Source organism: Peromyscus leucopus, chromosome 3 (genome assembly GCF_004664715.2).
Source record: "Peromyscus leucopus breed LL Stock chromosome 3, UCI_PerLeu_2.1, whole genome shotgun sequence".
Classification (NCBI taxonomy): Eukaryota; Metazoa; Chordata; class Mammalia; order Rodentia; family Cricetidae; genus Peromyscus; species Peromyscus leucopus.
The window spans coordinates 84,535,973-84,549,606 of record NC_051065.1 but is presented as its reverse complement, the minus strand read 5'-3'; the positions used below and the strand labels follow the sequence as shown (position 1 = coordinate 84,549,606).

The window sequence follows — 13,634 nt, the reverse complement described above, 5'->3', positions numbered from 1 at the left end:
GACAGGTACAGTTGTGTCACTTTTCTTCATAAGCCATCTTTAAATTTTTAAGTAAATTGTGTATAATTTCTAAACAGAGCAGAAAGTTTTACTTTTTACTATTATCTTTTTAAATTGTTATCCACAAAATTCCAGCTCCACTGATTAGTGTATCTGTTTTGTGTTGTATGGAGTTGAGAGTACACAGTACATAGTACAATGGAGAGAACTGGAAAATAATCTCTGTAGGTGATATTAGCCCTCTCTTTTCACCTTTACCTCAACTGTACAGTTTGAACTTAACACTTCCTGCCTTCTTTTACTGTTTTAATGACTTCTACCTTTTGGGTCATTCTCAAAATTTCTATTCTCAGAAACTGTATATTCTTACTATTATTGAGAACTCTAAGCTTTGGAATGTGAGTGAAATTTATCAGTTTTATGAATATTAATTGTTAACATTTAACCCAATGATATTGATTCTATTGCAAGTTAATATGTGATCTATTTTATCTAAAATAAAACATATCTTATAAAAATAGAAAAAAATTTAAAGATTTTTTTTCCGTTTTTATTTTATTTTACAATACTATTCAGTTCTACATAACAATCAGAGATTCCCTTGTTCTCCCCCTTCCTGCCGCCCTCCCCTTCCCCCCAGCCCACCCCCCATTCCCACCTCCTCCAGATCAAGGCCACCCCCGAGGACTGATATCGACCTGATAGACTCAGTCCAGGCAAGTCCAGTCCCCTCCTCCCAGACTGAGCCATGCGTCCCTGTATAAGTCCCAGGTTTCAAACAGCTAACTCATGCAACAAGCCCAGGACCTGGTACCACTGCCTAGATGCCTCCCAAATAGATCAAGCCAATCAACTGTCTCACCTATTCAGAGGGCCTGATCCAGTTGGGGGCCCCTCAGCCTTTGGTTCATAGTTCATGTGTTTCCATTCGTTTGGCTATTTGTCCCTGTGCTTTATCCAACCTTGGTTTCAAGATTTCTATCTCAAAAGATAGTTATATTTTTAACTCCTTTTCTAAGAAGTCTAATGGTATTTCTCCCCTTTTCTCTTCAATTTAACTGTCCTTGATTATCCATGGAGTCACAAATCAAAAATATCTAGACATCTATTATCCCCTGAAGTTTCATTAATCTAATGAATTTTAGGAATCATAAAAAGGTACTCATATGACATGAAATTTATTAATATAACAATATACAGCAAAAGAGAATAAAATATCTGAGGTTATTTATCTATGAATTAATAGTCTGTTTTGCATTACGGATGCATAGTTGAATGGGCAGATAGAGATTATCTATCTATCTGTCTGTCTGTTTGTCTATCTATATGTCTTTCTCTCTATCTATTCACATGTGCACACAAGAAATCCAAGAATCTGAGGTTTCCTAGCTTAAAAAATAGCTGTGTTGTCTCAAGGTTTATTTGTTTTCTATTATATGCATCATAGCTATCATGATGGCTACCACATAGTTCTAGCTTTGAAAAAAACTAAGGAATTAATATAGTAAGCATTAACTGAGATGGAAACATTGGAATGAGTAAATGATCATACTATAATCCTCTTGCTCTTATGGGCATACATGTGAAAAGAGAACATATCTGTGTTCATAATGTGAACCACCGTTAAAAATAAATTTATATTAATGAGTGTTTCAACTGCATGTTTGTAAGCAAAATGTGTGTATGTCTGGTGCCCTCAGAGGCCAGGATAGGATGCAGAATCCCCTGGAACTGAAATTAAAGATATCTGGGGGTCATTGTGTGGATACTGAAAATTAAATCCAGGTCATCTTTAAGAGTATCAGCTGCTCTTTACCACTAGGCATTCTCTCCAGCTCCATGAACCACTTTTAAATGTATTTCTTCTCCAATTTGCACATACAGTCAATGTAATGGAACTCAAACTCCTTAAATAATTCCTGAAATAGATAAACTGAGTTTTCCTACAATTCATGTGGAAAGTTAAGGAACATCATAGCAAAGAAAATCAGAAGGCTAGAAAAGTGGTATTATATTTTCTAACTTATTATTCTCTCTTGTATTAACCTACTTTTGTGTACTGTTGGTGCACAGATAGACAAGTAGATGGATGGAACACCATAAAGTGACAGGAAATAGAGCTTACCCACACATGATATCTTAAAAAAAAAAAAAGACAATGGAGTATAGATCTCTGTAGTTTATGAAGCTTTGCTATGGGATACCAATTCTTCATTAATACTACTTCTGGGATCCTATTTAAGACAAACATTTTCTCCCTGTGATTTCATAAAAACAAGTCTATATTCCACTTCACACAGTGTGATTAAAAGTCATATGAATGTTTTTCAATACTGTTTGATACTTGTAAGCAGACCAGTGGACATAGGAGCCATTAGAATTCTAAGTGAAGTGCTATAGAGAGCTAAGAGAATCAATACCCAACTAATGGGATTTCAAGACACAGCAAAGAATCATGGTTAGGCAACCTGCTCTTTCTCTGACACATGGGCTCTAGCTTTTTTGAGAAATCCAGAACAACTTTCTGCTGTCAGCTTCTGTAGTTGTAAGTTTTCTGTAGTTCTGCCTGTGCCTGCTGCCACTCAGACACAAATAGACACACAGAGGCTTATATTACTTTCAAACTATATGGCCTAATGGCTCAGGCTTCTAGCTAGACAGCTCTTAAATCTTAAAGTAACCCATTTCTATAAATCCAGACTTTGGCACTTGGCCTGTGACTGACGTGTACTTTACATCTTGCTACCACTGGCAGCGGTTAGCAGCATTTCCTCAATTCGGCCTTTCTCCTTCCTCTTTCTCTAGTTGGAATGTCCCATCTAACCTTATTTTGCCCCACCATTGGCCAAACAGCTTTATTATCAGCCAATCAGAGCAACAAACATTCACAGCATACAGAATGACATTCCAAGCACTTCCCCCTTTTCTGTCTAATCAAAAAGGAAGGTTTTAACTTTAACATAATAAAATTACATATAATAGAACAGTCATCAAGCAAGAATTATAGGTACAATTGAGTCTATTTGTATTTGGAAAATTAAAGAAAATATTCTATCTATCCTATATTTGTGAGTCTAAAGTTCCATATCTAATTTATCTTTTATCATAACCAAGAAAAATTGTAACTATCTATTCTTCAACTACATCAAAGACCTCAGAAGGATACAATATTACCTAAGTAAACAGGAAAAACATTGTAAGCACTTTCAAAATTCTGGAAATGAAGGAGACCGTTGCCTGCCTGGACAGTTATCCAAAGTTCCTCTGCAACATTAGGGCATCCATCTTCAGCCTATAGGCCTAGAGTTTTTTAGTCATTTCTTCTTGTGTCATATAGAATGTTTGGCAGTCTCCTCTGCAAAGCAGGAACATGAAGAATCATTTTGCCTTTCAAAGTTCAGTGATCACCTTCCTGTGGGTTGTGCATGTCCAGTTTATATAAAATATTATCAGCAGTTCAAGCAAGAGCAGTTTCTTGCCCAAATGACAATTTTTGCCAAGAAGAAGATAAACTCCATATCTTCTTTGGTGTCCATCATCTTCCTTGAAGTAATTGGTGCTTCCAGAAGCAGACATGTCTCATTGTCCAGAAAAGTATAAGTTTTTAAAACATTTTAAATGCCATATTCTATAGGTCTTCGAAGTGTTTAAAGATCAACTATCTAATTGAAATATATCTATGTATACCTAGAAAACTTAACATGACTGTAAGTTTGACTATCATAGAAGACTAATTATTAATCTGTATTTCTTAATTATCTGTTACAATATAAATGAGTTACATAAATATAATACGTTAAATGAGAGTAGAAATATATATAGTATAACAAAATCAATTCTAAATTTATATCAATAAACTAAAATCCATAGCAATGTAAAACATTTCAAACAAGTTGTTGCTCTTAAAAAGTAGATTCAATAATCTACCCTTTCATTCTATCATATCTGTACTATCCCCTTTTCTTCTTTAGAAAGAGATTGCATTTATAATCAACCAGCTTTAAATAAAAATAAACATTTATAAACAATATATTAGGAATTTGGGCATGGTTTTTCATACTACTTCCTCTTGGATAAGGGTGCTAGCAATCTAATGGGGATCCTGAGAAAATTAAGAGTTATGGTCAAGTCCTGACTGGAATAGTCCATGATGTTATATTTTTTGAGCTAGTTGCCTTGAAGTTATTTGGATGTTGGATCATCTGGGCCTCTCAGGGGTTCTTCCTTGATCAAACCATATTAGCCTGGAAGCAATCCACAGGTTTTCATCTTCTGTGGAAACAAAAACAGAATGTCTTTTCCAAAGTAACATATCCTTAGACATAAACTTTGAAGTCCCGAGATATATATATATATATATATATATATATATATATATATATTCACTTAACTCAACAGCTTTTACAATCAAATGTCTTTCTGCAGTTAAAAATCCCAAAGACAATACAATCCAGACTCTCTGAGTGATTTCCATCTTTACGTGGCTCATTTTTTAATATTATTTTCCTGTCTCTTTAAAGACTTTATTTTTTTAAAACTATTTTTATAGAACTGTTTATATTCATTTTCTTCTCTATTCCAAGCCTACTTATATTTTTACATAAAATGTAGACCATTTAGAGGTTTATTTCATCTGAATCTGTCTTTTTGTGAATCTATTATCTAAACTGCAGTGTGGCTAGAACAGAAGTTGCAGCCTTGTCTGCTGAATCCACCCATTTCAGCTTCCCAACAAGGCCGGGGTAATTCATCCCCAGCTCTGGGACCCATGCTCTCTGCTGACTCTGGGAGACTGTGGGTCCATTCCTCTATCCAGCAGCAGGTAACCCAGAAACCTTTTTTTTTTCTGTCTGTTCTAGCAAACGCTAAATCTGCCACACAGTGTGTTGCACGGCTTAGAGAAACCTCTGCGTAACTTGGCAGGAATCTGCCATGCAGCTCCAGCCAGCACACTAAAGAAGCATCCACAACTAGGGGACACTTCACCGTACCTTGCCTGCCATGAGTGACATGAACTAGGAAGGTGCTCTTAGCTACACTTATAACCTTTGCTTAAGCTCTCTCAGGTTTTAGGTGGAAATTCTTGCTTCGACATCTGGGTTTTCCTACCATTTAAACACCAGCACTTAGAAATTTATTTTCTATACTTAAATAATGTGTGCTGGAATGTTCACAGGAGCTTCTATTGTTATGTATGAGTCCCAACTAGTGATACAACTCAGACACCTCACAGAGAATGACTGTGTCCTCCATTAATGTAGAAAACACTTTGGTATGCTATAGTACAGAAGGATAATGGAAAGAAAGATAGTTATGCCAAAGAGAGGATAGTTAAACTCTCTTTATTCTACAAAACTACAACACATTTGTTTTACAAAACCTAATGTCTCTCTGTGAGCTTTGTTAAAAATCCTGTGACATATGAGATAATGGTTCCAGTGAGTGACTCATGAGGAGTAACAGTTGGGGCAGCCAGCCTCTCACTTCTGCTTCCACTGAGGTTTATGTTATGACTTGTATCACTGTGGGAGGATACTGAGCATCCTGTAGACAGTAATAAGTTGCAAAGTCTTCAGACTCCAGGTTGCTGATGCTGAGAGAATAATCTGTCCCAGACCCACTGCCACTGAACCTCGATGGGACCCCATCTGCCAAGTTGGATGCACGGTAGATCAGGCGCTTAGGAGCTCTCCCTGGTTTCTGCTGTAACCAGATTAAATAACTGCTAATGCCCTGACTGGCCCGGCAAGTGATGGTGACTCTGTCACCAAGAGATGCAGACAAGGAGGATGGAGACTGGGTCATCTGGATGTCACATCTGGCACCTAGGAGTGGAGATATAATAAATATCCACATAGTTAAGCATAATAAGAAAAGACCTTCCCCAAATGCCAGTCAACACTAATCAGAGTGTAAAATTCCCATTTTAGTCCTTTTTTACCTGGAAGCCAGAACACCAGGAGCCCAAGGAGCTGAGCAGGGGCCCTCATGTCCATGCTGAGTCCTGACTGCAGTGACAACTGTACAGGGTGTGACTGGTATATGAAGAAGTCCTCAAGGCTGTGCAGTGAGTGCATGCAAATCACTGGGAACCAGTTAGGATGGGCACAGCTGCACAGCTTGCTCATCTCAGTAACTGAACATAAGTCCTATGTCCCCAAATGCTGAAGATCAGACCACATCAGAGGCTGCACTTCTTTTTTAAAGTTTTAAAGTTATAGATGACATTTTGGAGTTTATTTGAAACCTTGTACTGTACCTAGGCTCTATTTTAAATAATATATTTTTAAAATGTATTAGTGGTAATATAAACAAATATCTGACTGTCAGGAAATATTCAACAAAGAAGGGATTATTAAATCTTCAAATAATTCAAATAATTTTTATGGGTTAAAAAATACTATGGCTGGGTAGTAGTGGTGCATGACTTTATTCTCAGCACTTTAGAGGCAAAGGCAAATGGATCTCCGAGATCAAGGCCAGCCTACTCTGAAGTGAGTTCCAGAATAGCCAGAGCTATGTAATGAAACACCATCTCAAAAAAACAAACCAAAAAAAAAATGTACTCTCCTTGAGAAGTGTTTATGTGTTTGGGGTAATCATGTTTTAAATTAAAAGAATAATTTACAAAAACCATTTTAATGAATTAAAAGGTAAAATTTAGCAGACTTAGCCATGCTCACTACAGCACAAGGAGAGATGTACACAGTATGTGTACATATAACACTGACTATAGCTGGAAGTTTTCCTGTGTTGTCATACCTGGCCCTGAGGTTCTGCAGTTGCTTAGAAAATAATCATTCAGAGGCTTATTATATTAATTATCAACTTATGGCCTATGGCAGGCTTCTTGTTGGCTAGCTCTTACAATTTAACCCATAACTATTAATCTATGTATCACCACATGTTCTGCGGCTTTAATTGTGTCCCATTACATGTCATTCTAAGTGCAATATACACTTAAGTTTAAAATAGTTTATCTTCCTGAATTGAGAATAGCATGCACCAACCTTAAGGCTGGATTAAGACTGTGTGTGGTATACCAGCTTTCCTCTTTCCTTGTATTGCTGCTCACATATTCCTATCATAACTGTGCTTCTCTGAGTTCTATGAATCTTACAACACAGTTCTGCCTGCTCACATGACAGCCCCCAGAATCTGGAGTGATCATCCTTCAGGACATTCTTAATAGAAGAAGAATGCTTCCATAAGTCACCTGAAACATTCCAGAAACATTTTGTCATGGATGAGTGTTTGCAGAATTTTAAATATCTGATTAAACACATACTAACATGATTTGCCAAGTAGCAAGGAAACTTGACTAAAAGCAAAACAATAACAAAGATCAGAAGGAAATAACATTGTAAAGAATGACAGAGGTCAGTGCTGTGGGATGTTCTGTATGTCCTGTAGGAGCTCGTTCTCGGGTTCCTCGTGGCTTTACCAGCAGGTCCGCATAGAGGATGATTAGGTACATGGGCCTGAGTACAGGTGTTTGAGATGGTCTGCACTGGGCTGTGCTGTGGGATGGTCTGTATGTCAAGTTGCTCTGATTGGTCAATAAATAAAACACTGATTGGCCCTTGGCTAGGCAGGAAGTATAGGCGGGACTAACAGAGAGGAGAAATAAAAGACCAGGAAGGCAGAAGGAGTCACTGCCAGCCACCACCCTGACAAGCAGCATGAAAAGATGCCGGTAAGCCATGAGCCATGTGGCAAGGTATATATTTGTAGAAATGGATTAATTTAAGCTATAAAAACAGTTAGCAAGAAGCCTGCCACGGTCATACAGTTTGTAAGCAATATAAGTCTCTGTGTTTACTTGGTTGGGTCTGAGCGGCTGTGGAACTGGTGGGTGACAAAGATTTGTCCTGACTGTGGGCAAGGCAGGAAAACTCTAGCTACAGGTCAGTGACGGAGGGGCAATCCATAAGGGACAAGTTATGATTTCAAGCTTTCTTTTATGGGACTCAAGAAAATGAGGAACTGGATTGCTAAGGGAGGTTTCTTGTGTGGTTCACTGTTTTTTTTGTTTGTTTGTTTGTTTGTTTGTTTAGGAAGATAAATCTAGTACTACATCATTGTATAGTGGAAGACATTATAGGTAACACAATCTATGTTTTATTTTTTATTATTTATTTTACAACCCAAGCACAGTTTCCTCTCTCTCTTTTCACCCAAGCTCCCCCATCATCTGCCACCCCTTCCTTGCCTTCACCATTTCTATTCAGAAAAGGGAATACCTCCCATGGATGTTGAAGAAACATGGCATCTTGAGCTGTAGTAAAACTAAATACCTGCATTGCACCAAGGCTATGAAGAGTAACCCAGTATGAGAAACAGGGTCTCAATAGTCACCCAAAGTCAGAAACAGCCTCTGCTCATACTATTAAGAGTTCCACAAGAAGCTATAACTATACAGCTGTCCCAAATATGCACAGGGTCTAGATCAGTCCATGCAAGCCCCCTTGTTGCTGGTTCAGTCTCTGTGAGTTCCTATGAACATAGGCTAATTGATTCTGTGTGTTTTCTTGTGATGACCTTGACCCCTCTGGCTATTACAATTAATATCCTTTCTCTCTTCAGCAGGATTCCCCAAGCTTGCCCTAATGTTTGATAGTGGGTGTCTGCATCTGTTTCCACTAATTGCTGGATGAAGCCTCTTTGATGACTATTGGGCTAGGCACCAATCTAAGAGTATAGCAGAATATCCTTAAGCATCATTACATTGACATTTTTTCTCCATTTGTGTTTGATTCTATCCTAGGTATCTTGGCTATTTAGCCTCTTGGTCCTGGTGCTCCAGGCAGTGTCAGGGGTAGGCTCACTCTTGTGACTTGGGTCTCAGCCTGGACCAGTCATTGATTGGTCCCTCCAACAATCTCTATCATCCCTTAATCTACCACATTCCATTGGCAGCACAGACTGTAGGTCAAAAGTTATGTGGCTGGGTAGGTGTTCCAATCTGTCTACTGGTAGTCTTGCCTGGTCACAGGAGGTGGCCAATTCAGGCTAAGTATCCACTTTTGCTAGCAGTCTTAGTTTGGGTCATTTTTGTAGATTCCTGAGAATTTCCTTGGTACCATGTTTCTACCAGACCCTAAAATAACGCCCTTTGCTGTTGTCTCTTTTGGTACTCTCCCCCGACCCCACACCCACCATATCCATCGTGTTCCCATCCCCACCTACCACCAGTCCAGCCATAAGATCTCTTCTACTTCCCCTTACCAGGAAAATCCACGAATCCCCTCCATAGAGTCTCCTTGCTAAATAGTCTCTATGGGCCTGTGAATTTTTACCACAGCTACCATTTACCTTACAGCAAATATTCATTATAAGTGAGTGCATATCATGTTTGTCTTTTTGCATCTGGATTACCTCACTTGGGATGATTTTTTTCCTAGTTCCATCCATTTGCCTGCAATTTTCATGAAGTCATGGTTTTTAACAGCTGAGTAATACTCCATTATGCAAATGTGCCATATTTTCTTTATCCATTCTTCAGTTGAGGGACATCTAGGTTGTTTTAAGTTTTAGGATCTTATGAATAAAGCTGCTATGGACATATTTGAGCAAGTGTCTTTGTCGCATGATTGAGTATCCTTTGGGTATATGCCGAAGAGTAGTTCAGCTGGGTCTTGAAGTAAGTCGACTCCAAATTTCTGCAAAACCACCACATGATTACCAAAGTGGCTGTACAACTTTGTTTCCACCAGCAATGAAGGAGTGTTCACTTTGCTCCACATCCTCTCCAGCACAAGCTGTCACATGTATTTTTAATCTTAGCCATTCTGATAGGACTCGTGTGTAATCTCAGAATTACTTTGATTTGCATTTCCCTGATGGCTAAGGATATGAAATATCTCCCTAAGGGTTTCTCCAGCATTTGAGAGTCTTCTGTTAAGGATTCTATGTTTAGGTCTGTACTCCATTTTTTTTTCTTCTCTAGGCAATTTATTTTGTTCTATTCATTCACAGTTAATACAGAAAATACTTGGAAACATTTCCATATAATGTTTGACACAGAAATCATCAAATAGAAGTATACAATGTTGACAGGAGGCAGTACATTTATAATTTATAACCCCAAATGTATTTATAAATTAGAAATGGAAAGATCTACAAATGAAATTATGAAGGTTCACCAAAGTCATTTAATCTGTCAGTTTCTCATTCATTTTTATGTCTTAATAATATTCTATTGTATGAATAAGCCACATTTTATTTCTCTCCAGTATTTGATAGCTATTTGAGTTGTTTTAACTTTTTTACTATTAGCAACACACTGCTGTAAACCTTCATGTACATGTTTCATAGGTGCACATTTTCAGTAGTTTGAGGTTATATTCCTAAGGGTAAAATTGTTGAGTAACAGAGTAACAATGTTTTGCATTTTGACCAACCACCAAACTGTTTTGCCAAAGTGGCACACCATTTTACAATCTCACCAAATCCTTGTTTTTACGGCTCTGATTTTTGTACAAAAGCATTCAATCATTCTGTCAGACCAAACCAGGAAAAGTAAGCTATAGTTCAGAGCTGTTCTATTCCATTTACTATGCAAAGCCAATCTTGGCGTTTGCAACTCTCAGCCCTTTTGAGTATTCTTGCAGTGTTCACCTTTTCCTCCACCACTTTTTTTTTCTTCTTTTTTTCTGGTTTATTTCTATCTATTACAAATGTATAAAAAATCCTCCATCAACGCTGCTGATAGCAGCAGAACCTTGAGAAATATACCTTTGGTTTGCCTCAGAAAAGGAACACATATTGTACTGTAAAGTTTATAAAATTGGCGCAAAACATTGTGATAATGTTACAATACCAGTTTTAAGAGTTCAGTGACTAATGGGGAGTCGATGGGATACATGCAGAACTGTGAAAGCGATCTCACTTAGCCAGCTGTACACGTAGACTGTAAATCTACATTCAGATCATTTCTGAACTAAGACTATCATCTCAGTTTATCTGTTGAGGTCAACCAGGAAACCCTAGAATATACCTTGATTTTTGCAAAAAAAAACAAAATAGGGGGAGGGGTTTCTTCAGCATTTCAGTCCACGAGTAACAGTATCCTAACAGGCAAAGTGTTCTCTCACTGTCAACATAGAATGAACTGCTGTTGGAGGTCAACTTGGGCTTTAATTTGCATTAGCATTTACATGCATAGTAGTCCAAGTTGTTGACCTCATGACTTTTAAAAGTAACTCTAAAAAAGTAAAATGGCCCTTCTTGGAAGACTAAAGAAAGACATCCAGCCACAGTTGTAAAAAGTCTCATCAAAACAATATACCCTTTTATGAATTACGCCTCAATTAAAAAAAAAAAAAGTAGCCCCAAATAAGAAGCAGCTCTGAAAAAGAAAATATAACTTAAGATATTTGAAAAAAAACAAGGTGAATACAGGTTCAAAAGTAATTAAGATACATTTTCTTAAGGCTATCTAGAATTAGGCTTTAAAGAATTCTACCATTTCAAGTTTACCACTAGTTACTAGATACCTATTTACAAACAAGATGTTCACCTTTTTTGTTCCTTTATCAAGAGAAAAATCTACCTTCAGACTATGAGGGTGGTGATGGGGAGGGACTAGAAAACAAGATTCAAACAATCCCATGCAAATATCACATTTTTCAAATGGAAGAACTCCAAACTGCACTAGAAGTTCCAATCATTAAGACACTTTCCATTGAAATGATTTAAGTACAACTACATGGCACCAAGGTTTAGGCCTAATATAGGCCTAACAACCAAGTCCTTGTTTTCTGGAAGAAAGGCCTCAAAAGTCCCACTCAATTCCACATAACAATACTTCAAAGATCAATTAGATTTTCCTTTCCTTAATATTTTTGTTTTTGACTTCTAATCTTAAAGACTAGATTAAAACTTAGCTCATTTCCCAGAAGGCATTGCTTCCCTTTGCTCTATGAAAGAGTCCACCAAGACCTCTTCCTCAAAACCATCTAGCCCCCAGCCTCCAGCCTGTGCTTGTGATGCATCTTTCTCAACATCCTGAAAAGGTAATGTAGGTAAAATATGCTCATAAACATTAAAACTAGTTGTTAGAAAGACGTAACTAGCTTTATAATTTAAGTTTTAAAGCATAAATACTTGCAGCTTAATCTGCACTGACAATGATTGTCGAAGCCTAGAATTCAACATTTACAAATTCTCATTCACACACAAAAAACACACTATTATCACACAACTTGTGTCTTGAGAGAATCTTCTGCTTTTTAAATCTTTGGCCTCCCAGTCAATCCCAAGTTCAACCAACTTTTCCGAGTTCTGGTAGTTACCTGGACCACTGAGGCATTGCCACAAGACTTCTTCTCTTTTGAAACATCCTTTTTCTCTAGATATTAGGATAGCTACACCAGCTTGTTTCTTCTGTGGTGTATGTTGGTGTGGGATTATCTATTGCTTGATTTTTCATGGATGTGTTTAGCTTCTTTGGGTTGAATTTTCCCTTCTAGTGCTTTCTGTAGGGCTGGGTTTGTGGACAGGTATTGATTAAATCTGGTTTTATCCTGGAATATTTTGTTTACTCCGCCTATGGTGATTAAGAGTTTTGCTGGGTGGGTATAATAGTCTGGGTTGGCATCCGTGGTCTCTTAGTGTCTGCATGAGATTTGTCCATGATCTTCTAGCTTTCATAGTCTCTATTGAGTAGTCTGGTGTTATTCTGATGGGTTTACCTTTATATGTTACTTGGTCTTTTTCCTTTGCGGCTCTTAATATTTTTTCTTTGTTCTGTGTGTTTAGTGTTTTGATTATTATGTGGCGAGGAGACTTTTTTTTTGGATCCAGCCTATTCGGTGTTCTGTAGGCTTCTTGTATCTTCATAGGTATTTCTTTCTTTAGGTTAGGAAAGTTTTCTTCTATGATTTTGTTGAATATATTTTCTGTGCCTTTGAGTTGGTATTCTTCTCCTTCTTCTATCCCTATTATTCTTAGGTTTGGTCTTTTCATGGTGTCCCAAATTTCCTGGACGTTTTGTGTTACGACTTTTTTGTCTTTAGTGTTTTCTTTGACTGACGAATCTATTTTCTCTATCATGTCTTCAGTGTCAGAGATTCTCTGTTCCATCTCTTGCAATCGGTTGGTTATGCTTGTTTCTGTAGTTCCTGTTCGTTTTGTCAGGATTTCTATTTCCAGCATTCCCTCAGCATGTGTTTTCTTTATTGTCTCAAATTCATTTTTCAGATCTTGGAATGTTTCTTTCATCTGTTTAATTGCTTTTTCTTGGCTTGATTTGATTTCTTCCCATTTTTTGTTCATTTTTTCTTCCATTTCTTTAAGGGAGTTTTTCATTTCCTCTTTAAGGGAAGTTTTTATTTCTTCTTTAAGAGAGTTTTTCATTTCCTCTTTAAGGAAAGTTTTTATTTCCTCTTTAAGGAAGTTTTTCATTTCCTCTTTAAGGAAAGTTTTTATTTCCTCATTGAGGGAATGTTTTATTTCTTCTTTAAGGGCCTCTATCATCTTCTTAATGTCATTTTTAGGGTTGATTTCTTCTGTTTCTTCTGTCATGGTATGTTTAGGTCTTGCAGGTGTAGAATCACTAAGTTCTGATGTTGCCATATAGGTCTTTATGTTGTTGCCTGTATTTTTGCACTGGCGTCTACTCATCTTTTCCT

The 13,634-nt window shown here is 37.3% G+C and overlaps 1 gene segment (V, D, J or C); it reads right to left on the bottom strand.

Annotated features, from left to right (window-relative positions):
* Positions 1-5,487: 5,487 nt before the first annotated feature.
* Positions 5,488-6,143, bottom strand: LOC114686298. The segment is given in 2 exon segments: positions 5,488-5,825; positions 5,942-6,143. Coding segments are annotated over 2 exon segments (510 nt in total).
* Between the last annotated feature and the right edge of the window lie 7,491 nt (positions 6,144-13,634).